The sequence below is a fragment of the Chaetomium globosum genome, genomic scaffold (assembly GCF_000143365.1).
Source record: "Chaetomium globosum CBS 148.51 scaffold_1 genomic scaffold, whole genome shotgun sequence".
Classification (NCBI taxonomy): domain Eukaryota; kingdom Fungi; phylum Ascomycota; class Sordariomycetes; order Sordariales; family Chaetomiaceae; genus Chaetomium; species Chaetomium globosum.
This window is the reverse complement of record NT_165976.1, coordinates 3,601,756-3,629,665: the sequence shown is the minus strand read 5'-3', so window position 1 is coordinate 3,629,665 and position 27,910 is coordinate 3,601,756. Positions and strand designations below refer to the sequence as shown.

Here is a 27,910-nt window from a genome sequence, read left to right as displayed (position 1 = left end):
CGGTAAACAAGTTGCTTCTGTTTAGCGGAGACAACGGCCCGAAACCACAGCAAAACAAGGCAAGCCCCGCCGCGCCAGGGTATCGACTCGTGCTGTTGCCTTCATCAGGCATGGGGCGACCTTTGAAAGATGTTTTGGTGTGCGTGTCTGACGCGAGGGACGGCGACGATGTTTCAGGCTTTCTAGAGTCTGATGGTCCGCGTTCTCAAGACCTCGACCACGTGAGGATACTATTCGATCCGAGATATCGGCTTCGAGGACCAGTGTTTGGTGAGCAACTGCGCAAAGGACATCTGTCTCGCTTCATCTCGTTTGTCGAGAGGTTGGTCTCGGGTCGCGAAGCCAGCACGTGCATTTTATCGTCAACTTGGAGCGACGTCTCGCGCTTTCATGGACGGCGAGATGCCGAACATCTCGGCCAACCAGCGACTCTCCCGCCCACTTATTCCTCGCGCCGATCCCAGGAGAGGATCTGGAAGCCCTTGGCGCTGTGACGTTGCCAAGATCGGTTAGGCGCTTGAGGCGCTCTCCCCCTGGCTCACTGTCATGTTGGTCCCCGAAGAATGTTTCATGAGCTCCACTGTCGCCACCACGAGAACGGCGATGGGGTGATAACAGCTACAGCTTCCGTTATCTGATTCGCGCATTGGTCAAACTCGGCTCAGGGCGGACCGAGATCCCTGGGGCAAACTCTATGCCAGATTTCGCGCCGCTCAGCTTTTCTCGGGGCTGCTCGTGGTTAGCTGTCGTGATAAGGACGATCGGGCGAGTGGACTGTGTTTCTATCCCAGTCACTCTGATTCAGGCCCCGACAGAGTCCGAACAATGTCCGCTTTTTCATAACCTGATCATGGAGTATAAATACTGGACGGCCCCCTAGATGGCTGGAAGGCTGGATCAAGCGTGGGACTTGGGGCTTGTATTGTGTTCTGTCCTTTCTACATATTTCGATTAGCATCCCGTTCTCCTTCCCTTCTTTTCAGGAGTCGGGACCGACCGGGACTGTATAGACGTCAAAGCCAGGCCAGGCTGCACCACTATCGATCATTTTTGGCCGCTCGTGAACCCAAACCCGAACCCGGTGCTGTCGATCGTTCTTCGACGAGAGCGAGAGGACCTAGGGAAGCATCTCAAAGCAAAAGTTGACCGTCACATATCCCATACAACATGCATAAACCCGACAAACTCCCCAATGGGGAGACCCGGCAGGATTATAAGCTGGTAGCTTTTGTGGATGGGGACCCGGAGAACCCCAAGAACTGGTCAAAAGCGCACAAGTGGTACATCACCATGGTCGTTGCCGTCACATGTTTCGTCGTCGCCTTCAACTCCAGTGTCATCACCTCGGATATACCGGGTGTTTCCGAATCTTTCAACGTCAGTCATGAGGCTGCTCTTGTGCCCATTTCGGTGTTTGTCGTTGGTTTTGGTGTTGGTGGGTTTGTCTTTTTACCAGCTCCATATCTGGCAAGTGGCTAACACGTCTTCAGGCCCCATGATATTCGCACCTCTGTCTGAGGTTTTCGGGAGACGCATCATCTAGTACGGTCTCTCTTCCCCCTTCCGCCGATGGCGGTCAGAGGGCGGTATGATCCCAGACAGCTAACATTCGCGGTCTTAGTGGTTCCACGCTCTTTATCGCCGTCGTCTTCATCATTCCATGCGCAGTCTCCAAGAACATCGGCACCCTCATCGTTTGCAGATTGATCGACGGCATCGCGTTTTCAGCACCCATGACGCTAGTCGGTGGCACGCTTGCCGATCTCTGGAGAAACGAAGAGCGCGGTGTTCCCATGGGCCGCTTTCTCTGCCGCCCCATTCATCGGTCCTGCCAGTATGTCCAACTCCCAAGGCTGGCATCTTGCAGCTCTATCCGCTAACCTAACCTTCACACTTTCACAGTCGGTCCTCTCGTTGGCGGTTTCCTGTCCGACGCTGCCGGTTGGCGCTGGCTGTACTGGATCCAGCTCATCTTGTCCTTTATCGTCTGGATCCTCATCACCTTCACCGTGCCCGAGACGTACGCGCCCACCATCCTCGCGCGCCGCGCCGCCAAACTGAGAAAACAAACCGGCGACAACGGCCACGTCACCGAGGCCGAGCTCGACCCGCGGCCCTTCTCCCAGCGCATCGGCGTCTTCCTGGTCCGCCCCTTCCAGCTCCTCTTCCGCGAGCTCATCGTTTTCCTCGTCAGCCTGTACATGTCGGTGCTCTACGGTCTCCTGTACATGTTCTTCGTCGCCTACCCCATCATCTTCGAAGTCCGCAAGGGCTACTCCTCCGGCACCACCGGCCTCATGTTCATCCCCATCGCCGTCGGCGTCATCCTCTCCGCCACCTGCGCCCCCCTGGTCAACAAGCACTACCTCACCCTCGTCGCCAAGCACAACGGCCGCCCCCCAGCCGAAACCCGCCTCATCCCCATGATGATCAGCTGCTGGTTCATCCCCATCGGACTGTTCATCTTCGCGTGGACGTCGTACAAGCGGCTCATCTGGGTCGGCCCCTGCCTGGCGGGGGCTGCCCGTCGGGTTCGGCTTCATCTTCCTGTACAACTCGGCCAACAACTACCTGGTCGACTCGTACCAGCACCAGGCGGCGTCGGCCCTGGCCGCCAAGACCTTCATCCGCTCCTTCTGGGGCGCCGGCGTCGTGCTCTTCACCGAGCAGATGTACGACCGCATGGGCGACCAGTGGGCGTCGAGCTTCTTGGCGTTTTTGAGTCTCGCGTGCTGCGCGATTCCGTTCCTGTTTTGGCGCTATGGAGCCACCATTCGCAAGCGCAGCAAGTATGCGTTTGGCGGGGATGAGGAGGACACGTCGGATTCGGATGCTGAGAAGGCGAGGAAGCCGATTGATCCGACCGCGCCGTTGCATGAGGATCTGGAGGATCTCGAGAGGGCGAGGAGCTATGTCGCTAACCCGTAAAGGGGGCGCGGAGTGATGGTCATGCCGCTTCGGTGTTGTTGGTCGCGCATCTTGTGTGATTAGGTTGGGGGCCGTGGCGCCTCACGCGGATGTTGAGTGGGGGATAATACGGACAGAGGGGGCTATTTATTACCCCTGAAGCCAAGAGATAGAGTGGTGGGGCATTCATGGTGGTGTTTTGGGTTTATTGTTTTGGTTCTCAAAATCAGGGATCTCGGGCAGGGATGGGCATCTGGATCATGGTGGATTGTTTGTCTTGATGGGTGGCATAGGGCCAATGGGCGCTTTATAAGATATTAGACACGGGGGCTTGTTCCTGGTATTAGGAAATAAGAAGATCCAATGTTCTTCCAACAATGCACTTACTTTACCCTAGCTGTCAATGTCACTCCAGCACCCAACAGAAGAGGGCGTCTTATTCCTTCCTCTGTTAATTTTAAACCTCTTAGGGTCTTTAGATCCTTGCTTAGGGATGTTGGTGATACGACGTCAACTCTGCTTCTTGTCTTTCTCTGAGCAGCTTTTCCCGGTTTCTCACGTTCTCGGAAGCTGTGTCACCCCTGGCCATCCGGTTGTGGTAAGGTGATTCCCGGGCCCCCCCATGATAGCCCTAAGCCAACGCCGTATGCGGCTCGCCTCGCTATTTGCCAGAGACCCGGGAGCTAACTAACGGTCTTCGGAGATCGTCGAGAGCCGCCGGCAGGCTGGGCCGAAACGTGCTGCGCGAACTAACGACAGGCGATCCTACCTTTATCCCCGCCAAGGAGCGGGGCTACCACACCGCCAGCGAGCCAACCACTCCAACGCCTTGTGTTGTGGGTTCAAGGTTCTGGGCAAGTCTGTTGGTGATCTCAACACGACGCTGTCATACAACTACCCTGTCCGGTAACAGCTCGATTCGTCAGACGACGCGGGGTGGGAACTGAAAACGTCAGTTCGACGGAAAAAGATGTCTTAATGGGGATCCCCCACGGCCCTCCTTTCTCGTGCTCCCTTCTCTTCCTTCTTCTTTGAGCAGCATCATGCATGTCGATCGAGGCTGGACTCTCACACCCAAGGTATTATTCTCGCCGCCCCATTCAACATGAGGTACCTCTTGCAAAGCATGAGGACGGGCCTGCTCCTGCTCTCCTCCTCCATCCCAGCCCTCGCCCTCTCGACTCCCACCCCCATCTTCACCCTCCCCGGCACCATAGCGCCAGAATCATGGTTCGAGAACCTCGCGGTCCGCCCCAACGGGCTCATCCTCGCCACCCGCGGCGACGCCCCTGAGATCTGGCAAATCAACCCCCGAACAGGCGCAGGCACCCTCCTGGCCACCGTCGCAGACACCTTCAACCTGACGGGCATCACGCAGCTCACCACAACCCCAGAAACCTACGTTTTCGGCAGCTCGCACATGCTCTCCTTCACCGAAGTCGTCCCTGCCAGCGCCAAAATCTGGACGCTGGAATTCCCCGCCCCCGGCAGCACCCCCACCACCACCAGCACACCCCCCGTAGTCTCCCTACTCACCACCCTCCCCGCGGCGGGCTTCATCAACGGAATGGCGACATGGGACGCCAACCGCGTCCTGCTCAGCGACACGCTGACCTCCTCCATCTACCTGCTCGACGTGGCGACAGCCACCTTCACCACACCCTTCTCGTCGCTGTCGGGCGTCAACGGCATCCGGACGGCGCCGGGGTACGTCTACTGGGTGGACCCCATTGCGCTGAAGCTCAGCCGCACTCCCGTGGATGCGGACGCCGTGCCCACGGGCCTTGCGGAGCTGCTGCTGGAGGACCAGCAGATGGATGACTTTGCACTGGCGGTGGATGGGACCGGGGCCGGGAAGGCGTACTTGGGGACGCTGTTGGAGAATGTCGTGGTGGAGGTGACGTTTGGGGCGCCGCCGTCTGCGGGGCTCGGGGTGAAGAGGGTGGTTGCGGAGGATGTGAGTGGGACGGGGACGGGGGCGGTTACGGTAGCTGTGTTTGGAAGGCGGACGCAGGATGCTGGGTTGTTGTACGTGGCTGTTGGAAGGACGGGGCGGGAAATGCGGCTTATTGTCATGATTCGACCCCGAGTGAATTAGGGGTGATGTGGTAAGTTCGTGTTAGTTCCGTAGGCGGTGAAATGTATCGAGAGGAGACGCCGTCTCGACGGGATCCCCCAGCGAGGGGCCTGTTTCTAGTTTTAGAGCCTCCGTCAGGCAGTGTATAGGGAGGCGTATGAAGCGGAAAGAAAGACCGACGTGTAGCTGAAGATGCCTTTCCATCCATTTGACCTCCACTACCACAATGGTCATACTCGTTGTTCAACAGGGACACTTAGCCCAAATTTTCCCCCACCTTGTCTTCCTACCGGTAACACTCTTCCTCGCCGGTTGCTTTCATTTGGACTCTTCCTCGCGAGCTGCTTTCCCTCGGATAAGGCCGACGTTTAGTAGATCGCTACCGGTTAGGCCCCCGCCATGGTAGGATTTGTTGTTGGGCCAGGTGATCTTACCTTCGAAGTCGGTCAACGGCTCGCGTTTTCTCAGCGTGTTTGTATTCAAAGACGGGTAGTCGGCGTGTGTGTGGGTCTTCGTTTAATCGGCTGGAAGCCTAGAATCAGCCCATTTGGCCGGAGGTGGTGGTGATTGCTTTTGGTGTTTCGCAACACGGACTGCCCAGCTGGGGATGAGACACGTCGAGGAGACTGCTAACAGAAACATTAACAGATCTGAAAGCTGATGATGACGGGAAATCAGCAATAACATACATTCGCCGTCGCCGGCTCCCTTAGATCATATCATGAGCGTCTTCATCTACCGTAGGAAGAAACTCTGGAGCAGGTTCTAAACTGCTTCTTAGTGTTACAGCAATACCGGGCTGCTTTAAGGCGGTATCATAAGACCAGCCCGCCGTAAAAGACTTGATGACGGTGTTTTCCTACTCGGCCCTCGCGTATCTCCAGTCCTTGAGTCCATAGTATTTGTCGGTAGCAACGTAGTCATATTACTCCGCGCATCTTGAGTCTTGGACGCGGTATTGTGACGAACCTACTCCAGGACCCCGTCCTGTTAGGGTTCAGCTTCGGTCGAAGGCAATCTTGCAAGGGTGCTTAGGTTCGGTGCAGCCAAAGGGTGCACAACAAAGACTTGTCCCAACAGTAGGCTTTCGAGCTTGTAGCGAACTGTAGTTGTGATTGCTAACTGGAGAACTCCCAGAGCTCTCCAGAACGAGTGACTATATACCTAGCTAATTCCAGGGTGCTCAGTGTGCTCAGTCTGCCCTTGGCAACTGAGCTCACTGACCACTGTCGAGTTATTGTTATCCAGATTGGTGATCTTTACCTGGTGCTCAGTGTGCTCAGTCTCGGCTTGGCGACTGAGCTCACTGATCACCTCGATCACCTTTCCTGGCTCCCTGATTGATCCTTTTAATGATTGCCTCGGGGCGTCCCGCGACCCGAGGTCCCTCCTGTTGGCATATTCGAGACAACAATAAATATAAAAAAATCGGTCGATCGAGGTGGGACTCGAACCCACAACCTCAGTCTGAATCCTTCTGAATAATAGGAGGACCACACGCTACCATTACGCCACCCGACCGTAGATTGGATTAATGACGATTTGAATTGATACAAGAACCCCCACAGGAGTGACCGTGCCCGCTGCGCGCGGGCACGCCAAAGGAGCCTGGAGGAACTTGCCGGCTGCAGGTAGGCCCCATAGCGGAGTCAACGATGTAATCGTCTTTTTCTCCATTTCATGATGGTTATTGACGAATGCTGGGAAAGTAAGGAAAGGTGGTTTCTCCAGTCAGACTAGCGTCTAATCGTCCAGTCGCGCCCTCTTTTTTCCCGCTGTAGACCTCTTGCTTCTGATTGGCTCGGGAGAGGTTTGCTTTTTTCTCTTTTTTGTTGGGGTGGTGTCAACCGGAGCGAGTTGATCTTCCAACAATTGCTCTGTGTCTGAACCGTCGTCGGTGCGACCGGTATCTTGTTGGTGGTTAGCCCAGTTAGCGAGCTCGAAGGAAGTCATACCTGAGCTTGAAATTGTAAGCACTGGCTCGGCGTTGGTTGTGGTCGAGTTCGATGGTGCGTCAAGGATGGCCGATGGTTCGGTTGCCTCATGCTCCAGATGCTTCCGGGGCCGTGCCGGGTTTTTCTGTTTATTTGTCACCGTGTTTTGGCCGCCAACGGGCGAGGAGAATGGGTTCCAGCTCGTGATTCCTTGCGGACCGGTTGAGCGTGGTGTTGTAGGTATTGTGCTAGGTCGTAAGGGTGTCGTGTTGTGAGCGGTTAAGCTGCTTTGCTGAATAGACTCCCAGTCGTCTGGGAGAATGACTGGGATGCGAACGCTTGTGTCGATGAGTTGAGGGCCTTGGATGAGGTTTCGATCGAGAACTCCTAGGAGGCGACCGTTGCATGCGATCCAGGATCCTCTTGGAAATGGGTTCACAGCTGTTCGCATCCAGCCGGCTAACGACTTCCACGGTTGTTGTTCAATGGGAAAGACGAAGGACAGCAGCGTGACGGCAACTATCCAGGGCAGGCAAGCGAATCTGTCTTCTGCGCATGACGATGGGCCTCATGGGAGCCCACAGCGGCACATTCACAGAGACGGAGGGTCAGCGGACGAAGTCGGTCTGGGCGGACAGATGCAGCTCGAGTTCGGCCGTTATGCGACGTACGTCGATGTCGCCTTTGGGCTTACGAGGCACTGGACCCTAAACAAGCTCCAGTCGCTGGCGGTATTAATACCAGCAGCTTTCCTTGACGACCGCGGCACGCGGCTGCAGGAAGAGGGGGGCTGGCAGCACTTCCAGTACGTTGGCGGCGAGGGCGGCACGGGGAAATCTCGCGTCATCCACGCAATCCACGACATGTTCCGGCTGAAGGACGGTCTCCATACCCTGCTCCTGACGGGCGCCAGCGGCAACGCGGCCGCGCTGATCGGCGGGGTGACGCTGCACTCGGCGACCAACATTGGATTCGAGGGCAAGAACGAGGTTGCAAGGAACATATCGGAAGAAGAAAAGCTGCGTTGGAAAATATGGTCATGTTGATCGTCGACGAGATCAGCCAGGTGGGCGGACTCACGCTCGCGGCGGTAGACAGCCGTCTGCGGCAATACAGGGACGACCAGCATCGCCCGTTTGGCGGGATCCTGTCACGGAATGACCCCGAGGCGGCCAGGGCGGCCGCAGCCGACGGCGCAGGACGCCAACAGCCAATCGCTTAAGGACCAATAAGAACTGGGTTATCACCAGTTGTCAGTGATAATGGACGATCATCACGAGTTGTCAGTGATAATGGACGATTATCACTGGTTGTCAGTGACAAAGGGCGATTATCACCAATAGAATGGTGATACTAGATAGTATATAGTCACTCGTACTGGAGAGCTCTGGGAGTTCTCCAGTTAGCAATCACAACTACAGTTCGCTACAAGCTCGAGAGCCTACTGTTGAGACAAGTCTTTGTTGTGCACCTTTTGGCTGCATCGAACCTAAGCACCTTGAGAGATTACCTTCAACCGACGCTGAACCCTAACAGGTCCTGAGGTAGGTTTGTCACACTTTTTTCTTAATTATATATTATTATTATTCATACTCCGTTATGCCCTAGGGCGTGCCGGACCCTCAGCTATTTAGGAGTCTCTCTAATCGTACGGGGTCGCCAACCTAATTGTACGGGGTCCGCACAGACTACATGGATTGCGCCACACCTGAGGGGGATCTATTCCAGGGAACTCAGGCATCGATTTCTATCTGTCAACTAGCCAAGGGGGTGTCCGGTTCTGGCCTCCCGAGCTGTATGGCTGCACTAGACGCTGGACCTGTACCTCCTTGGGTCTCGTATACTCTATTTTGCTGGCCTCGTCCCCGTCCGCGACCTCTTCCCCGTCTTCCTGTAGTCCCCCGAGCCCCCGAGCCCCGTCCACGTCCTCGTGCCGGCGTCGGTGTCGACACTTCGATATCCCGTCCTTGATAGAGGTGTCCCTGGATCTCCGCCTGGTCCATAAGCTCCCATTGAGAGGGATCACGTTGGCGGCTCGCAGCGGCTCGTCGACGATAGTTGTCTCCACGTGGGATGGCAGCAATGGGGATCTGCTCGGGTCCAATAACTGGTCTTCCACGACGTACCACAACTGCGAGGGGCTCGAGGATAGGGAGATAGAGGTCCCCAGAGGCAAGGTCCTTGCCGAGCCTCCAATGCTCGTGGGTGTCTCGGATTGTAAGCTCCTCGTTAGCGCGGAGCCTCTCCTCAATCTTGTGGGAACAAGGCCAAACTGGCGCCGGAACGACCCTGTACAGGAGTCTTCGTCAGGTGACTGGGCACGTCGTTGTGCCTCTGTAAGCTTGGAGAGAGCCTCGACGCGACGGTGGCAGAGCTGGTGTTGTAGGGTCACGAGACCTAGGGCCTTCCTGCTGATCTTGAATCGTAGATCCCCAAGCCATCTCTTCTTCCGATATTGCTCAAGCTGGCGCGGTGATAGATTCTCGCTGTCTAGGTAGGGACGATAGGGAAAAAGGGGCAAGCATGATGGGGCCGTTGCTCAGAGGCCACGGAAAAAAGGGGGCGGCTCGTGGGTTCTCAACGGGGGTTAGGGTTGGGCGAGGGTTGCCGAGGCTTAGCCCCTCTTAGGTGTGGCGCAATCCATGTAGTCTGTGCGGACCCCATACAATTAGGTTGGCGACCCCGTACAATTAGAGAGACTCCTATTTAGTGTACAGGATAACCGTGCCCTCCCGGGCCGGGTGAAAGGCCCATACCAACAATCAAGGAACGATGCGTTCTGGTGAGTCTGCGTATACAAAGAGAGGAGGCCTCCTGGCCTCCGAACGGGGGCGCTTCAGGCCGCCGCTTCCAGCTCGAGCCTCCTGGCTAAGTTGTACATCGGCAGCTTCCCCGAGTCCATCAGCCAGTCGAGGACTCTCCTCGCGAGCCGTGCAGTCGTGGGATTGATGCCGTGTAGAACAGAGTAAAAGTCCTGTCGTGTCCGAATTCCAGTTCTCTCCCATCTTCGAGTCAACGGTGGGGCCAAACACCACACTACCAGGTGTTCGGCAGTCACTCGTCCCTCGCCACACTCGCAGGCAGGAGTCAGAACCTCCGGGACTCCCCGTGTAAACAAGAAGTCCCGTAAGCCTATTGCTCCCGTCCGGATTTGAATCAGCAGTGAGCTTTTTGCCTTGCTGAGACCGTCGTGCCTCCTTACCTTAGGGTTCCGTTCCGGAATAACGTCTCCTGCTGATGGTCAAAGTCGTCCGCCGGTCTGGTGATCGCTCTGCCGTCCCGTTCCTTTAACCACCACTCGAGGAGGGGTAGTTAGTTCGCTTTTCTTTTCCTCAAGGGCGTTGGGATTTGCACGAACAAGGCCGAGTTCAGCCCTGTGAGGGATGCCAAGCTGTGATGGTCTGGTGGGATGATTGGATCTGGCAGAGCAGTGATCTCAAATCCAAGTTGTGTTGAGGACGGCTGCTTTGATCCCAATTCCCAAATCCTACATGCCGGCCTCCTTTCCGGCACCTAACCCTCACCGAGCGCTAAGCAACGGAACCATCCAGGCGTGTATAATCCTCCAACCCAACATGCCGACTACGGGAGAAGAGGATTTTTATGTCTTGGAAGTGGAGAAAGATAGACCGCAGTGTTCTGCCACCGGTGCCAGGACTTGTTGCAAGGCACTATTAAGAACATCACAAGGCATCTAACCAGATGCATGAACAATTCACAGGTGGCGAGCGAGGTGGCAGCCCGGGCCACACAAAGGTACAACCTCCCCGATGAGATTCAAGGCAACTTTCAGGACTGGTTGTCACACCAAATCTTTACTCTGCCAGGCCCTGTCGCGGACCCAGGCCTCGGTCATGGGAGGGTGAATGGCTGGGGATGTGGCGGATGCAGTGACGGCGCGGTGAGCCGGGCCAACCAAAGCGGCAAAGCGACGATCGAGAACCATATCCTAGCGACCCACCAGACTGGGGAAGTCGTTGTAGTATAATGGTTACCCGTAGCCATCCAACTATAATCGGGCGAAGTCCTTAATTCCTTGCAGTAAGTCCCAGTCTCTGACAGACGTTATTAGGACTGGTGAACACATCCCTAACAACTGAATCATAAGATGTGGTAAAAGCTTGCCCTTCTTAACTATCTATGCCCCCCCACCTTGGTGGTGTTGGTTGTGTTGCGTACCTAGCTGGGGTGTTGAGGAAGAAAGGAGGCGCACGGAAGGGTTGGGGTTATGTGCAGGGGACGCAACGACACAACCAACTCGGCGATCCGGGAAATCAACCCTCAATCCATGGGACAGTAAGGTTTGTAGTCCTCATACAGTGAGTTAAGAGGCACATTGTTAAAGGCAACCTAGTAGTGGCACGTTGAAAGATGTGCTCCGTACTCCAGATGCTGTCTCGGCGGGACAAAAATCTGTATGTACGCATGGATGACCTAGCTCGGCAAGTCCTACAAGCCGAGCAGGCTTCTGGCCACTGTGTGGCCGCACCCCAGACGTTAAGCGTAAACAACAACAACGAGAGGCCTCCCTGATCACAAGGCCGCCCGGAACCAATGAGGTTCTGGAACTTTTAGGACACGAGAAGGGGCCGGCCGGCTTTACCATACGCATTCGGTGGTGAGAAATAATTGGTGTGGACCTGGATGGCCTGTCGAGAAACGGAGCGAGTTGTCGATAGCGGAACGGAAGAGGTTAGAAAACATGGGGAAGCTCGCATCGTCCCACCCCCCGCGGGACCCGATGGAGCGTTGACTATGCTCACGTGAGGGGCTTCATGCAAGGGATCGTCGTTTCTTTCCGCATCAATCTCCGTGTGGAAATTTGGACCGACGAGGGATGGAACAATGACGGTTGCCATGTTGTAACTCGCTGACCATGTGGCCGTGCTTGTAAGTACGTGTCTTGCGGCCAGTTCAGCGGTGAAGAAAGCAGTTCGACTGTCATTGCAGCCAGTGTCGTTTGGACGCAGGCCAGTTGAGCCTCCGGATGCAAGAGGGTTGCTCTCGCTTCTCACCCCCCGCAGACGACCAGATTGCCGGAATTGGGTGGGGACAAATTGGGGGGATTTGGGATCGTGGGATCGTGCACCTTCCGAGCGACCAAAGAAACGAGTGCAAAGGATCGGCCACGATTGGGCAAGGCTTGCATGCAGAAAATCGGTCGGAATTTGCCCCTGCAGCTTTTCTCGAAGAGCGGGGGTGGATGTTATTGGCGGCAAGGGCAAGCGCTATCTGAGCTTTTGCCCGAGCGTGGGGGTCAAGCCGACTGGGAAGCTTCGCCTGATGGTGACCCGGCCTCAGCCGGCTTTGTGCTTTCCAAGTTTGCCCTCTTGCCGTTTGTGCAACATTTCCCTGGTTTCCCCTCGGGCCTTGGAACTTTCTCCATTTCCAATTGCCGAATTTACTTCCGATCATCAGGAAGCGTCACGAGCGCGTTAAATTATTATTCAAGAATTCCATCATGTTAATGTTAGTAGCACCAAGCTATCTTCGCCCGTACTTCGATTTACCCTTTTCATTGTATGGCGTCAGATAAGGTCATTGCTTTGGGCGGTTGACAACTGAAACGATATTGCCAAGTGGTTTCGCCCCCTATTTGTCGGTGAGGGTATGCACGGTGTACCCCGGGGCACAGCGGTCAGTCAGCGTGGCTTGTATGCGCATGTGTGATATACCGGGAGCGTTCCCGTGATCACATCAGACGCTCAACTGGCCCGAAACATGCCACGCTATTCCTGTGGCGCAATTTCCATCTGCCTTTTGCATGAAGGCGCTTCGGATGCTCCCCGGTGGCTGCATACGTGCTTGATCTGAACCCCCACGCCGGCCAAACGGGCAACTGAGGAACACGCCCCCTTCTGCTGGAGGTCGTTACCCGGTGCAAGGACAGAGCCTCATCCGGCGTGTCTGGTCAGCGGCCGCTTGCTGATCCTTGTTTTCACTCATGGTTATAAGACGGGGTGGTGTCCTTCCAATGCTCTTTCCGTTGTTGTACTCGTACACCTGACTTCTTATCCACACCGTCCTTTTCCTGTCAACTTCTTTTTGTTTGACGTTAACGGTCCCTGAGTTCACTTCATGATTGTTTCAATCCCGCGTCGGGATTCATCGCCACCAAACAGTGCCCCTTTTCAATTATCTGCTTTTCCAGAGTGCAGACTCCAGACGACACACATCATCACCGACCACATACCACGACAATGGAGGCACCACAGCTCCCCACCACCCCAACCACACCCACCCACCCCCTCTCCTCCAACTCACCTCAACTCCAGTTCCAGTCCCAGACCCACCAACCCCCCGCGCCACTCCCCCGCGGCGTCTACGTCCCCATGCCCGCCTTCTTCCACCCCTCCGACAGCGACCCCACCAACCCCAACCCCAACGACAGCGGCATCGACATCGCCGCCACCCAGCGGCACACCGCCAGGCTCCTGGCCGCGGGCGTAGCCGGGCTGGTGGTGCACGGGTCCAACGGCGAGGCGGTGCACCTGTCGCGGCGGGAGCGGCGGGCGGCGCTCGAGGCCGTGGCCGATGCCGTGCGCCACGACGCCGACTACGCCCACGCGCCCCTGCCGCTGATCGCGGGGTGCTCGGCCATGTCGGTGCGGGAGACGGTCGAGCTGTGTCGCGAGGCCAAGGAGGCCGGCGCCACGCATGCGCTGGTGCTGCCGCCGGGGTATTATCGCGGGTTGATGGATGCGGAGGGGCTGGCGGCGTATTTTGAGAGGGTGGTTGAGAGGAGTCCGCTGCCTGTGGTGGTGTATAATTTTCCGGCGGCGGCGAATGGGGTGGATTTGGATTCGGATGTGTTGTTGAGGTTGGCGCGGATTCCAAGGATTGTGGGGGTCAAGCTGACGTGTGGGAATACGGGCAAGTTGGCGAGGCTGGTGGAGGGGGCGCCCAAGGTGAGGGGGGGCAGGGATGATTTCTTTGTGGGAGGGGGCAGTGCCGACTTTATCCTCCAGGGATTGGTGGTGGGTGCCCATGGGACGATTAGCGGGTTTGCCAACCTCGCGCCGAGGGCGTGCGTGAGGATCGGGGAGCTGTTTGAACAGGGCAAGCTGAAGGAGGCGAGGGAGCTGCAGCATGAGGTCGCGAAGGGGGATTGGTTAGCCATCCGGTATGGCTTTGTTGGCGTCAAAGCGGCGATGCCCATCTTCCACGGTCCGGGCGAGGCGTTGTGTGCGGTGCCCAGGCTGCCGTTCAAGCGGCTGGAAGAGGATGGCCAGGCCGTGAGGGAGATACGAGAAGGGATGGCGGGTGTGTTGGAGATTGAGAAGAAGCTGGCTGCGGATGCAGCAGGGAAACGGCAACACTAGACTCTTTGAGTATTGTTGGTATTATTGCTACTAGACAGACCTCACAGCGCAAGCTATCTCTTTTTTGTCCCAAGACTGGGGCTCTCTGAATCATTGGCTCATTGATGAGGTGTATCCCTTTGTGTGCCTCGCGACCAAAGGATTGACTTGAGTAAAGGCTGGCTTGAGATTTCCATTTACTTCTGTCGACTTTCAAAGATGACTGGTACTCTTAGAGGGCAATTGATAGAGAAAAGGGGGGTAGCATTGGCTCTGAAATCTTAAACCAGTGTATGATATTAATGTGTGAGATGGTTTCCCGAAAATCAAGTAGTTATCCGTTTCAAAGTATTCATTGACTATCGGTATACTGTTGTAACATCTTCACCTACACCGCTCGTCGAGATGCTCCCTCATTCGCCGTCCATCCATTGATCGTCGAAGCATACAAAGCTGCATATAGGTCCTCGGCAAAACATATCATAATGTCTTTGCCAAAGCCACGATATGAACACCAATGCCCACGTACCAGTCCGCATCATACAACACAACATGTCTGCCCAAGGGTACTCACCCCCCTTTACCACCTCTCCCTCCCAAACTGGGTAGTCACCACCAACCAACCAACTCAAACAAACAAGAAACAAAACCCCAAGCTCCCAACCAAAAGCCAAACCATCCCACGTCAGACCAGCGTCACACAACCACAGCCTTACGCACCCCCCACGCCCGCGGACCATCCCGCGGATCACACCCTGCAGCCGGCCGGGTGGGTGTGACGCACAGACGGGGCGAACGCCACGCGCCACCACACGCTCCCTCACCGAAACATAAAAGCAACTCTGGTGTAGTTTGCATCCGCCCTCCCCCCTGCCTGTCTCTCTTCCCCTTTCGCCCCCATCCCATCCCCCCAACACGGCCGGCTTCCGGCGGCGTCTGCACTGGCGGGTTTCGGTTCGGAGTGAGGCTGACCCCTGTCTCGCCATGCGGCATGCCGCCCGACCGTCAGGCCGCCATGAAACCCCCTGACCGCCGCTTGCCCGATGGGTGGCGTGGGGGTCGGAGGGTTTGGGAGTGGCGCCATTTCTGGACGGACAATTTCCTGGTAGGATCGGGAGTGGTGCCGGGGGGGAGGGGGGCTTGTGGATGGTGGAAGGGGGGTTTTGTACAGTTGTTTCTTTTACAGATCGGGCAACTTGTGGCTTCGTGGCTGCTACATGATCATTTTGCGGTGTTTATCAAAAGGTTTGGAACGTAACTACGCCTATATTTGGCGCATGGCATGGTTTCATTATCTCTCCGCTAGTTTTTATCACTCCCTCCGCTAGTTTTTGTTTTCTCAGCCGGGCACCCTAGAGGCGGCGTCTCGCCCAACGGCTGTAGCCTTCACCCCACCGATCCACTTGCGCTCGAGAGGAGCGGGCGCTTGGGAAGGTTCCTCAAGGGCGCCGTGGGATGGCTGCTGACCTGCTGCCCTCCAATGGATGTGGCGACGGCGAGAACGCCGTGCTTATCCCGAGCCCTAACTGCCGACGCGGGGGTCCGACGGTGCCACGCAGAAAGGAGGCTGGCTGATGGGCAACACTCCTGGAGTTGAAGCCACTAAGTCATCGCTCAGTTCATCCACCCGCTTACTTCTCGTGGATAGTTGTACATGACCTTCTGACATGCTGGCCTTTCCCCGTAGGCCATCCGTAGCGGCTGCCGCACAGCGAGCCCAGCAGCATCCACGATAGCAACATCGGGGGGTCCTTGGCGGTCACCAGGTAGGTGGCTATGCTCCTTGGTCGCATCCAGAGGGTGTCACTGCCCCCTGCGATTGTGTGTGGTTACTACTTCGCCGATTCGCTTCACGGTCACCCGAAATTTTGCTTGTATCGCGCGAGCATGCTGTCAAACGACCCAAAGATTGGTGTCCCCGTCGCTTTTGTGTCGTTGTTCGCGATGCCCCCCACGCTCTCCGTCACGAAAAAGGTCTCATCAGATGGATCAGCATCGCTCCCAATGTCGGCGGCGGCCCGCCCAGTTTGCTCGTTGATGCCGCCCTCAAAGGCTTCCACGACGCTGGAATACTTGGCACCCGCCAAATACTGCTGCAGCGTTTGTTGAGCCTTCCTTTGGGGCTTGAGTAAGCCGGCTTTCTTCTTCTCGTACCGATTGATCAGGGTCTGATCTTGGACGTTCTCTGCTGGCTCCCACGTGGGATTCTGGTCTTCAGGCCAGTCTCCTTCCCAGAGGACAAGGTATCTGTGCACCTTGACCCCTTGTTCGATGAACCATTGGTCATCGAGCAAATCCTTCACCTCCCACTCGTCGGTGACAGGTTCACCTTGCGGCTCGACTTTTTGTTTCTTCGGTTTCCGCTGCTTTTTCCCGTTGGACGCTGGTTCCTTGCGCTTCCTCGCCGATGAATCGGAAGCAATAGTGGAATATGCTGCGGCGCTCGGGGTCGAAAGCCGCGAGGCGGGATCTTTCGGATGGCGGTTCGCCATACCAGATCCAGACCCGGTGTTGGACGTTAGTTTAGTTTGTGACTGCACAGCGGGTAACCACGGCGTTCTGCTGCCCTGGGCATGGCCGTCTTGGCCGTGAGGCTTCGGGGATTCGTCGGAGCGCCTGCGCTGGCCGAACGCATGCGCCCAGGCCGGGTGTAACCCTCCGAATTTGGGAGTGTCCTGTTGTGGAGGAGCGGCTGGCGCAGAGGAGCCGGAAGAGCCAGTTTTCAGAGGTGTGGTCTTGGACCTGACATGGAAGGAATCGTTGACAGCCTGCGTCAGACCACCAGGTCGGGGCGGAGTCTCTGCGACGGGGGCGTCGTAATGCAGCGCGAGCGGGTCCTCGGACTCTGTGTCTACCATGTCGTCCTCGGACCCAACATGCCTAAACCCGTATTGTTCATCTAGTTGACGGGCGATAGCAGCATCGTCCGACTCTCCATTGCTGGTATACTCAAACCCTTCCTCGTCTAGCAGGCGGCCGAGCTTTCGCTTCTGTGGCGTGGACAAGGATGGCCCAGCAACCTGTTGGGCCAGAAGCCGCGTCTCCTCCGCTGAACCCACCAGCGGCATGCCGAAATCCTCCATAGGGATCTTAGGGGGCCGTCCGGGCTTCTTTTTGATAGGAGCGGCCTGCTGTTTCTCGCGCAACTGGCGTGCCTGCTCCTGCTTTTTGTCCAGATTCCGGTACTCCCAGTCCTCAAGCTCCCGCGGCGAGACATAATCCAGCACCTTGTGGCAAGGTATTAGGAGTTTAACCGCCGGTAGATCGGTGAAACCGACATGGTAGTGGACTAGGCGTCGGGCGGTTGTGGTCATGTCCTTGTCGGTGGGGAGGATGAACTGATCGATAATGTACCCGGTTGAATCTCGCGGCGGGGTCAAGGCGATTCGAGGCGGGGGAGGCCCGGAGCCTGGGACATATTTTCGGATTGCGTGAATTGGTACCTCAATTGTCGTTTTACGACCTGTCGGGGGTGGTGTACCGGCCATGGTGTGGGCTGCTGTTTGGGTTCTCGATGTTGGCAGCGCGACGCGCCCGAGATGCGCGGCGCGTCTCAGCGGCCGCCAGACGAAGGAATAGGAAACGAAAAAAATACGGCGAAATGGGCCATGGATTTAGTTATAGAATCAGGCCAGAGAGACCATGCTCTCGCGCCGTGACGGCGTTAAATTAAACCGGTGTCTCCGTGAGAGGTGAAGTTGTGTCGTCGATCTTGAGCTCGCCAAGTAGGCCGGGGATAACCAAGCCATTGCCCCAGGTCGCTTCGCCTTGGCAACCAGTCGCTTGGTAGACATACTGTGGAGCTTTACCTCTCCCGACAACGAATCTGTTCGACTAAATTATGAATTGAATGTGAAGGAGCTCCAAAGTTTATTTCATATTCTAATTTATTGTTACAGTATGGCGGTCATCCGTGACCGTCTGACCATAACCGGGGTCAAGTTTTTGGCTCCTCACGGTAAGTCCAAATTTCTTACCGCCGTTATTGGGAGACAACTGTCGTAAACATCTGCATGTGCATCATCTGCATGTGCATCATAGCTTGTGGTAAAGCTTGTTTCTGCTAAACTACGGCTATCCCGCGGTCCCCTTTTACCAAGTGGCGGGCATGTGGACCGGCCTGCTGGTGGGCTGTCTGTTACCGCCCGGCGGTCAGCGAAGACCGCTTGAGGGATGGCGCCCTGACGGTAATTGACCGTCAGGTCGTGACATTTATATTCTTTTCCCATTCTTTGATATTGATCAACTGCTGGTTCTTTTTTATTTTGGTTACAATTCTGTACAGTTTAGTTGACAACGCCGTCCTTTCCATCCGTGTATCCAGCTAGCTTGATTCTGTTTTCTTCAAAACTAATATCACAGACGGTTAAAATAGCCGTTGTAGAACCACAGGCAAGAAGTAAGATGGCACCAACAAAAGACTGGAACTCTTATCGGTTCGTTATCGCCCAAGCTGCTGAATCGGCATCTTGGCGCCTGAGGCTTGGAAAATCGAAGCGCTGATTGATCCCCACCACAGCTCTGGCATCCATCATCACAGGTGCAAGAGCAACTTGCCTCGAACAAGCAATTGACTTGCTCGACACTGTCGATAAAATACCCCTCTCCACTCACTCCGATGTTCAACTTTTCCGTTTGATCGACCGCACCGAATTATCTGAACTGCACCACAACCCCACCAGGCTCGACCGCGGCACACCACCCCTCCATCATGTTCGCTTCCACTGCAACGACCATGTTTCGTGCGGGCGCTGGTCGCTCTGCAAACGCCCTGCAGCCCACCCTCCTGCGAAACGTTGCCTGCCCATACGCCGCGGGCCTAACCGCATCCCCCTTCTCGATGACCACCCCCGCTCCCAAGCAACCACAGGCCCGCCCGCTCTCAACCAGGCCGACGCCCTCCTCCCTCCTCGTCAAGTACCGCGTCGCCCAACCCCCGCGCCGCAACACCTCTAGCCACCACCACCCAACCCAAGCGGCAGCCACCCCGGACGCCGCGGCCGACGCCAACGCGGCCCAGACAGCGGCCAAGGCGGCGGCGACGGCGCACCCGGAGCAGGCGGTGCTGGACTGGAACAGCTTCTTCCAGCTGCGCAAGGCGCGGCGCCGATGGCAGTCCGGGTTCAGCGTGGTGGGCGCGCTGGGGAGCGGGTCGTCGGGGGCGCTGGTGCTGAGCTCGGGCATGGCGGACGGCCTGGTGAGCCAGATCCCGCTGGATCCGCTCATCACGCTCGGGCTCATGACCATGAGCTGCGCGGCGCTGGGGTGGCTGGTCGGGCCCAGCCTCGGCTCGGCCGTCTTCAACGCGCTCAAGAGCAAGTATAAGGGCCCCATGGCCGTCAAGGAGAGCGAGTTCTTTGCGCGCATCAAGAAGCATCGTGTGGATCCGAGCGCGAGCTCCGTCCGGAATCCTGGTGGGTGGTTTTGTTGTTTTACTCTTTCCGGGGCTTTGGATGTGGCTGACCAATTTCAGTGCCTGACTTTTACGGCGAAAAGATCTCGAGCGTGGCCGGCTACAGGCAATGGCTGAGGGACCAGAGATCGTTCAACAAGAAGAAGGGAGGGTTTGTATGAGCAGCCGCCCAAGCGGCGGCAGTTGTCTTGATAAGTGAGGGTGTACTGTGACACTGACGGCTCGGAGGATGCATGATAGCCGGCATCAGTATTATCCAGTTCATAACGGTTCTTATCTGTTCTTCTGGAGTTCGCGGCTTCTCGGTTGTAACATAGTCAACAGGACATCTCCAAGCAACCAGCGAAAGTCTCCTCTTGGTCTACATCACTCGTATCTCGTTGTACTAAACAGGCCGATACCCTGTTCTTGCTAGATTATCCATCCCGAGATCATATATACGGAAACGCAGGATCGACCTCCTCCTTCCAAGCCTTCATACCCCCCATAATATCCACGATCCTCCTCTTGCCTCTGTTGTCCAACCCAAGCTCTTTCAGCTTCTCCACCGCCTCCTGCGAATCGATCCCGGTCCGACAGACCACAAAAATCGGTTTATCTGACTCCCCTGATTCTGCCGGCAGGATCTCACTGGCCGGGCTTCCATCCCGCTTGATCGCGGCCGCTTTCATCAAGAACTTCGAAAACGGGGTATTCACCGCGCCCTCGATGCTCCCAAACGAGAAGTGCTCCTTCTCCCGCGTATCGATGAGGATATGCTCCGATAGTTCGCCGCTTTCCTTCGCCAGGTGGTACGCGGCCGCGGTGATGCGCTCTTCCGGCGGGAGATTGACGCTCGACGTCGGCACGCTGCAGAACTGCACGTAGTCGGGAACGCCGGCCTTGATGCCCTCCAGCGTCAGCGTCGAGTTCTCGCCGCACGCAAAACAATTCCGCTTGCGCCCGCCCATCTTGAGCGCGCGGAAGGAATACGGGCCGACGGCGCTGTCGAGGTCGTATGTGTAGATGAGCAGAGTTGGTTGTTGGAGGTTTCGTTCTGGGGTGTTGGTGTTGTCCGTGTCCGCCTCGGGCGGGATGTGTAGTGCGGACGCGAGGATCTTGATGGCTTCGCCTGCTTGGGCCACGCCCATCATGCCAACTACCGGGCCCATGATTCCGGCTTCGCCGCAGGATACCATGGAACTAGGTGGCGGCGGCTTTCGGAAGCAACACCTGTAGCAGGGGGCGTACTTGCCGTCGACTAGGCCCTGAGGTGTCGGGGGGCAGTTCAGTACGATGAGCTGGCCGGACTTCTGGACCGCTGCGGCGGAGACGAGAGGCTTGCCGAGAAGCACGCAGATATCGGATATTAAATATCGAGTTATGGGGTTGTCGGTGCAGTCCATGACGAGATCATACTGTGAGATAATGTCGGCGGCGTTTTGGGGAGTAAGCTGGTAGGGATAAGGGACGTAAGTAGGGAGGGGGTTCAAGCCCTCGAGGTGTTGGATTAGACTGTTGACTTTCTTCATACCGATGCGGGCGGTGCTGTGGCCAACTTGACGGTGAAGATTCGAGGCCTCGGCCACATCGCCATCAACAATACCGATGGTCCCTATCCCCGCGCCGGCGATATATTGAGCGGCCGGGCAGCCAAGCCCACCGGCTCCGATTATGAGCACTCGTGAGTTGATGAGGCGGAGTTGACCTAAGAATGTTAGTTACCCACTTCCCAACATCCATGCCCCCATGTCTTACCCTCTTTGCCCATTCCAGGAACGATCATCTGACGAGAATATCTGTCAAACTCCTCGTCCTGGAGGCGGCGGCTGCCCCCATTTGCTCCACTTTCTTGATGCTTTGCGGCCGTTTCTTGGCCGTTGATGGACGGTTGGGATTTCAGATCCGCCTCTATTGCTTCACTTCCCACCATTGTGATAGAAAAGTATGTAACCTGAAACTGAAGATATTCTGCTTTTCTTCTCGTTGCACACTCCCAATCCCAACCCTCTTCTCTCGCCCCCGGACCTGCTCAGTTATGACGAGAACGAGCGTATGGGTTTAAATCACCAATCCTGAGCCAATGGCGTCAATGCCCGTCATGAAGCTTTGGAAACGCTTGCTCGCAGAAAAAAATCCGATATTCCGATTGTGCCGCTGTAGGGCTGAGATGAAGTGCCCCTCCCCCACCATCATCGAGATCCTGGGCCGTCTTGGCGAGCAGCCGAGTTCCCACCAAGTGGGTCTGCTAGGAAAGCGGTGAGACTCTGCCCCACTAAAAAGTCCAATCGCCAGGACACATCCCGATCCCAGCGCATCGAATGCGAACTTGAAGCTCCCCATTCCTCGACCACAACGCCCCCGAGCCTCTCCTAACGCATTTTTCGGTCGTGCCCCTGAACAAACGTCAAGCGACACCAACCCCAACTACGACAATGGTACACCCCTCCCCCCTCCCCACCCCCGCTCCGCCCCCCCACCTCTCTCCCAAACTAACAACCGCCTTCCCCCCCCTTTCACAGGCCCCAACAGCCCCCGCCCCCTCCAAGCGCCTCACCGCACGCCAAAAAGCGCGCGCCCGCCTCGCCGACCCCCTCCTCCCGCGCAAGCTCCACCGCGAAAACAACGTCGTCTCGGACCAATTCATCGACTCGAAGCGCGACAAGCGACTGATCAAACACTCGTCCTTCCTCTCGCGCGTGGCCAAGTCCTCAGGCAAAGCCACCACCAAGAAGCGGCGGCGGCCCTCCAAGAAGCTGGTGACGACGCTCGAGTCGCTGGGCGACGCGCTGGAGGACATCCAGGCCGACATCGAGGAGGAGGATGCGGGCGCCATGGACGCGGAGCAGGCGCGGCAGGGCAAGGTGCGGCACAAGAGCTTGAAGAGCCGGCCTGGGGCGCTGAAGCGCAAGGAGAGGTTGGTCAAAGGGGAGATGGAGCGGTTTGGGAGGAGTTTGGCGCAGTTGGCGAATATCTCGGCCGCTGCGGCGCCTGTGTTAGGGACGGCGGCCGGGGCTGGGGCTGCGGCTGCTGGGAGTGGGAGTGGGAGTGCGGGGCAGGAGAAGATGGATATGGAGGGGGAGACACAGACAGCGGCGCCGGCCCAGCCTGCGGCTACGTCGGGTCGATGGGCGGCGTTGCGGGGGTTTATTTCTGCGACGATGGAGCAGAACCCGGCGTTTCTAAACAAGACGTGAATACCAAAGGCGCATTACCAAGCAGCGACCAGTTACACTGAAACATTGACGGGGATGAATCGGTGTTGCCGACTTTCGACAGGGGGATTGAGATTGTATCAAGACTGTGCTAGGAGCGCAAACGTAGCAGGACATTGTTGCCCTCTCCTCCCGCTGCCAGCTGGGTATTACTCCGTATCATAAACCGCTGCCTCGACCTTGGGTAGCCATAATTTGATACCAGCCAAAGAACCTCCATCAGACCCAGGGGTACTTAACCCAGTCAACTCCCAAACTCCTTCAATCGTAAATGCCACCCTGATAGGCTCCAACACCAGCCGACTCTTGGTGCCCGTCCAAATCTTGCCCGACGCATATAAAAAAGAAACAGAATATCTCGAACGCCGCCCAATTGTAGCCCATTTTTCGTAACGCCCTCTCACAGAATTACTAGTCGATGCGCGGTGGCTCGTTGGACGAACTGGCAAATGGGCTGGCGCTCCGGCGTCTTTCGCCCTCCTTCCGTAATGACTCAACAATTCGCAGCATTTCTTTCCTCCCGCCGCGGCTGTCAACCATCTTCCCCGCCATCGACATTGACACCTTTTCATGAGCGTTCGCGTTGAGAAGGCGCTTGATCAGCAGGTGTCTCATCAATATGCAGACAAAGACGCCACAGTCTTTGCTATTTTCCTGCTGGGGAGTGTCTTCTAGCTGATGAAACCGCAGGGGGAGACCCAGCACAATGCTGAGGCGATCTACTCCCCTCTTCGCGGCCGAGTAGTTAGAGCCTCCGAGGGAGTCGTAATGGAATGCTACCCGGTCGATCACGGACACAAGGAGAAGGGACCAATGGCTCCCGCTGTCGGCGTTCCAACGGTCGCGGCTGTCACTTATTGGCAGGAAGATATGTGTGACCTTACGGAAGTCGGGCAAGGCGGAAGCGTCGTTTTTGAGGTCGGTCGTCTGCATCAAGAGATGAGAGACCACGGGACGAAGGAGGATAATCCGGGCCTGCGGATATTTGGGCAAGACTTCTCGCTCAAGCCACCTGGCGCGTGTCAGATACTGGAAAACCGAGGGTCGGGGATTCCAACATACTCTTCCCAGAACGCGATGGCCTATAACACCGTTAGTATGCGAGCGAAGTTGACAAGACAGAAAGGTTTGCGCATACACTATCCGTCAGCCAATCGTGCTTGAGTGCCTTGATGTCTTCTGTGTCAACTAGAAAGAGGAGTCAGTCAGCTCATTAAAAAAGACCAAGCCATTGTTCCAGCACATACGGCGAATATCATGGTCTGGCGGAAACAGTTGTCAGTGTGCGAGACGGCACGAAATGTGGTCGCAGCGAACTTACAGGACAGGTACGGCTTCGGAGAGGACATGCCGAGCTATTCAGGAATCAGTTGAGGTTCTAGGTAAATAGACCATTGTAACAACCATCCACCAGGCCGCAGCTTAAGGGACAAATCCAATATCATTGCGAGTAACACCAAAGTCCAAGCGGCCATCTTCCAGCCATAAAGGCTTAAAGCCCTCTCCTTTCACCACTTTCTAGCCCGTGAGATATCAGCCACCCAGAGTAGAGAAAGTATTCGTGCTTACACTATCTCCCAAGTGCCTGACCATACTCTGCCGGAAACGCATCTTGTCGGCGGTCGAGTAACGGGGTTCGGAGATGAAGATCGGCGCGTCGCGGAAGGGAAATCCTGACAGGAATTGGCTGTCACGTCGGTTGGGATTGGCAGCAGAGCCGGAAGGGCCGGCGTATAGGGTAGGGTAATATAGTGGCAGTCGCGGAAGACGCGGAGGAGAGATTCGAATTCGACTTTTCGGGGGCTTTCAGCAAAGGCGGCTTCGCTGGTCGACGATGTTGGAAGTAAAAGAGGGATGTGGCGGATGATCGGGTACCGGAAATATGGAATGAAATGGGCAAGAGCGGTCGAGCGCCGCTTTGACGCTGTCGTCGACAGCCAGTTCGGACGACTTGGCGGGGGGAGACGGGTGTTCACAAGCGTGGCGGCAGAACCTAAAGCGGGAGGAAAAGCGAGGCTTTCTAGGCCGTGGAGTCTGGCGGCCCCGCAGTGGTGCCAGTGCCAGCGCTCAACGCACACCCTCGCATTGTGTGGCTGCGCTCTGCACGGCCAGTTTGGGCGAAAACTGCTCCAAGCGACAATTGCACGGGACAAAACGGAATCACCAAAGGTTAAAACTCCTAACAATGGCATATGCATGTACTTTCATATGATAGTTACCAGACAGATCCGTCATATTGATCTTCCGTCCGAGCAAGAGGATGATATCAATTCTAAATCGACGTCACCGAATCCTCCCAAACCCCGGCGTCGCACCCGACGCCTCGGCCAGAACCCATCAGGTCCATTGGCTGCGCCTGCGCCAAGACGCCTCGCTCCGGAGTGCAGATGGTGGGTGGGCAGGTGGTTGCGCTGGCCCGGCAGTGAGACGTCACCTCTCACGCAACACACGCAACAAGGTTTGGACGACCCATTCTCGGAGAGGCGTTGTCGGTAGTATTATTCAAGCCTGTTTATGGCTAGGGGTCTCGAAGCTTGCAGTTGACAATGCATAATACGCTGATCGCGTGGCGGCTACCGAGGCGCTCAACGCTGCCATGCATGATGCGAGGAGGTTGTTGCTGCTTCGTTGGCGTGTGGAAATAACTACCTGTGATCAAGTAGGTGAGCTGGGTGAGCCGGGTGAGCGCGGGCCGTCGATAGCGGGGGTTGTGGGGACTTGGCGGGGAAGACCTGGGAGTCGTGATAGCCCATGGGTTTGGGCTTTCCTATTTCTGCTAATTCGTGTAACAATGTCCTGCGCAGGCAGAAAGATATCCCTCCGCGTGCCAGGAAGCGGCACCTGTGCAGTCCAACATCCAACGGCCATGCTGCAGAGGACGCAGAGAACAAGAGATGCGTGGATAATCAGTGCAGTGCGCTCGCAGCCACCCACATCTTGTTGACATTTGACTTTTGACATTTTGACCCACAGGAAGGTTTTAACCCCTTTGAAGCCACGAGACGCCTCCTGCATCCCCATCCATAGCAGCATTGAGAGCAGTCAACCCAGCATTGTCCCATTGCATCCCACAAGCTAGCTTCATGTCCTCCGTCGTCCGGTAGCCGCAAAGTTGAAAGAACTTGGAAGGGAGTGTTGACGGGGCCGAGACTTAAATCGGAACGGCCGCCGACAATTGTGTACAGTCTCATGCAGATATGGGGTGCTCCGAGTTGGGTCTTGGACCGTTGGTTCATCCTGGTATTGTTGCACGAACGTGGTTCGTTGGAACTTGATCCATCGGGAATCTGGGGCCAATACCACGACGCCTCCCACGGCCGCTGGTACCCAATCCCAACACTTCCAGCTCCTGCCCACAACGCCGTCAACTTCTGACGTTCCTTTGCCCTCCTACTCTTCCTCTCCAGCCAGAGGATCTCTTTTAACCTTCCTGGCAACGACCTCGTGGGCTCTGGCAACAACCTTGGCCCCGATGATGAAACGGCGCATCGGGCGCGGCGACCGCCAGCCGTCGCGTGGGACCTCACCCAAGGATCGTACTATCATAGCAGAGGATCACCGCCTTCTAGGACGGATCCGCGGCCGAGTTGGTCTTTGCCAACTCCATCGTCACAGCCACCAGGTCCTGTTTCGGAACCGCCAGCTCTGATGCTGGTGGCTTCGACCTGTTCCTATTTTCATTGCGAAACAAGCGAAAAGGCAAGGAGAGCACACAGAGAGGAAGCGTGTTTGGGCACGGATTCTGCGACCTGTTTCGTGATACCGTCGTTGTCGGTGTTAGTTGGGGTGATCTGATAGTGTGTTAATATTATTCCACACTAACCACAAAGCTATAAAGCTCTTGATATCCTGCCTTTCGAGTCTGATTCTTTTCTTCCATCATCATCACCATCAACCTCGCCTCCAACTCATCTTTAAAAGCTTTCAGAATCACCATCGTCTAACACATTCATCTCGCCGGCCGAGAACTGTTCCACTGACGGTTCGTATTCTTGATCTTGACCCTGTCTCCCTTCCGTCATCCGCGCCAGAGTGGTTAAAAGTCTAAACTAATTCGGCCCAGTTCAATCGCGCTTTCTATCTCGATACACGACAACCGTCCCAACGTGGTATTTTCCCGCCTACAACTCCACCATGTCTCAGTCTCTTAAGTGCCCGAAGTGCGGCCGAAGCCTGGCCGCTTCAAATGGAGGCTGGGTTTGCGCCTGTCGTTTTACGATCTCCAACTGGGATGGAAGCGTGGGTAAAGGCAATGATGGACTGTACTGGCACTACGCCCGCGGTCGCTGGACGAGCTCTACTTGAGATCACTTTAGGAAGTTGATGATAGCTTTGGAATCTAAAGATGGGCATGGAGCTGGCCTCCCCCCGCCGTCGTCCCTCAATTGAGACGCTACACTTTCCAATTATTCAGCCGTTGCTCCGATTCCCGCTTCAAGTTCTGGGCTTTCCAGCACAGCCTCAGAGTGCCACGTACCGATACAAGAACATCGTGTGGCACACCCGAAGAAGTGGTCTTGATCAAGTTGACTGGGAGATCAAAACAGGGGGTGGGTTGGTGACAAGCGATATGCCCGCCGGCGCGCCGGTCCTTCTACTGTTATCTCCAAAGAAAACTGTGCGGTATAAGCCATATAAAAACCTCCATCTACCCTTCGAAAGCCACAATACGAATCCATCCTGTTACAAAAGAAAGGAGGCCCTTTACCGGTCTCCGGACCCTCTAGCTCTTTTCTATTATGTCTAGCTTTAGCCGTCGAGCTAGACTATACTCTAGTAGCCGGTCAGAATCCATTAGACAACCAGGAACATTCGGCACAAGCCTGGTGGGCAAGGGGAGAGGTGGTGTTGACAAAGAGAGAGGCCACCGACGTTGCCGATCAATTAGTCCGACTCCTAGGTTGTTTCGTGTGGCCTGGTACCTGGAGCCGTGGTTCGGCCGTTTTAGTGTTAGCTTGCGTTCAATAGGTCGGATATGGTGGACAATCGGGGGTTGTTCATCGAAAGTAAGTGGATTACTTCGGATGTTTTCGTTTCTATTTTGGATGCATATTGGAGATAGCGGACTGTGTTTCCTTCAGGTT

The 27,910-nt window shown here is 56.2% G+C and overlaps 10 protein-coding genes and 1 non-coding gene across 11 annotated transcripts; 6 read left to right on the top strand and 5 right to left on the bottom strand.

The window, feature by feature from the left end:
* Positions 1-1,167: 1,167 nt before the first annotated feature.
* CHGG_01174 (uncharacterized protein) lies at positions 1,168-2,928 on the top strand (the record flags this gene model as incomplete). The annotated part of the gene is made up of 4 exons (XM_001220394.1): positions 1,168-1,439; positions 1,622-1,785; positions 1,903-2,531; positions 2,590-2,928. 4 exons carry the CDS (start codon positions 1,168-1,170, stop codon positions 2,926-2,928), a joined length of 1,404 nt encoding a protein of 467 aa, XP_001220395.1.
* A 1,084-nt stretch (positions 2,929-4,012) lies between these two features.
* CHGG_01173 (uncharacterized protein) lies at positions 4,013-5,005 on the top strand (the record flags this gene model as incomplete). Its single annotated transcript, XM_001220393.1, has 1 exon — positions 4,013-5,005. One exon carries the CDS (start codon positions 4,013-4,015, stop codon positions 5,003-5,005), a length of 993 nt encoding a protein of 330 aa, XP_001220394.1.
* Positions 5,006-6,417: 1,412 nt separating this feature from the next.
* CHGG_11138 lies at positions 6,418-6,505 on the bottom strand. Its single transcript has one exon. It is a non-coding gene; the product is annotated as a tRNA-Arg (tRNA).
* Positions 6,506-6,667: 162 nt separating this feature from the next.
* CHGG_01172 (uncharacterized protein) lies at positions 6,668-7,964 on the top strand (the record flags this gene model as incomplete). The annotated part of the gene is made up of 2 exons (XM_001220392.1): positions 6,668-6,692; positions 7,276-7,964. The coding sequence occupies 2 exons, from the start codon at positions 6,668-6,670 to the stop codon at positions 7,962-7,964; spliced, it is 714 nt and encodes a 237-aa protein (XP_001220393.1).
* Positions 7,965-8,665: 701 nt separating this feature from the next.
* Positions 8,666-9,923, bottom strand: CHGG_01171 (uncharacterized protein; the record flags this gene model as incomplete). The annotated part of the gene is made up of 2 exons (XM_001220391.1): positions 8,666-9,382; positions 9,717-9,923. 2 exons carry the CDS (start codon positions 9,921-9,923, stop codon positions 8,666-8,668), a joined length of 924 nt encoding a protein of 307 aa, XP_001220392.1.
* Positions 9,924-13,118: 3,195 nt separating this feature from the next.
* CHGG_01170 (uncharacterized protein) lies at positions 13,119-14,240 on the top strand (the record flags this gene model as incomplete). Its single annotated transcript, XM_001220390.1, has 1 exon — positions 13,119-14,240. The coding sequence occupies one exon, from the start codon at positions 13,119-13,121 to the stop codon at positions 14,238-14,240; it is 1,122 nt and encodes a 373-aa protein (XP_001220391.1).
* A 1,835-nt stretch (positions 14,241-16,075) lies between these two features.
* Positions 16,076-17,707, bottom strand: CHGG_01169 (uncharacterized protein; the record flags this gene model as incomplete). Its single annotated transcript, XM_001220389.1, has 1 exon — positions 16,076-17,707. The coding sequence occupies one exon, from the start codon at positions 17,705-17,707 to the stop codon at positions 16,076-16,078; it is 1,632 nt and encodes a 543-aa protein (XP_001220390.1).
* Positions 17,708-18,930: 1,223 nt separating this feature from the next.
* On the top strand, positions 18,931-19,793 carry CHGG_01168 (uncharacterized protein; the record flags this gene model as incomplete). Its single annotated transcript, XM_001220388.1, has 2 exons — positions 18,931-19,633; positions 19,693-19,793. 2 exons carry the CDS (start codon positions 18,931-18,933, stop codon positions 19,791-19,793), a joined length of 804 nt encoding a protein of 267 aa, XP_001220389.1.
* A 270-nt stretch (positions 19,794-20,063) lies between these two features.
* CHGG_01167 (uncharacterized protein) lies at positions 20,064-21,544 on the bottom strand (the record flags this gene model as incomplete). Its single annotated transcript, XM_001220387.1, has 2 exons — positions 20,064-21,319; positions 21,370-21,544. 2 exons carry the CDS (start codon positions 21,542-21,544, stop codon positions 20,064-20,066), a joined length of 1,431 nt encoding a protein of 476 aa, XP_001220388.1.
* Positions 21,545-21,712: 168 nt separating this feature from the next.
* Positions 21,713-22,808, top strand: CHGG_01166 (uncharacterized protein; the record flags this gene model as incomplete). The annotated part of the gene is made up of 2 exons (XM_001220386.1): positions 21,713-21,850; positions 22,134-22,808. 2 exons carry the CDS (start codon positions 21,713-21,715, stop codon positions 22,806-22,808), a joined length of 813 nt encoding a protein of 270 aa, XP_001220387.1.
* A 429-nt stretch (positions 22,809-23,237) lies between these two features.
* CHGG_01165 (uncharacterized protein) lies at positions 23,238-26,763 on the bottom strand (the record flags this gene model as incomplete). Its single annotated transcript, XM_001220385.1, has 9 exons — positions 23,238-23,838; positions 23,889-23,908; positions 23,965-24,014; positions 24,148-24,181; positions 24,422-25,027; positions 25,384-25,558; positions 25,761-26,348; positions 26,541-26,617; positions 26,716-26,763. The coding sequence occupies 9 exons, from the start codon at positions 26,761-26,763 to the stop codon at positions 23,238-23,240; spliced, it is 2,199 nt and encodes a 732-aa protein (XP_001220386.1).
* Between the last annotated feature and the right edge of the window lie 1,147 nt (positions 26,764-27,910).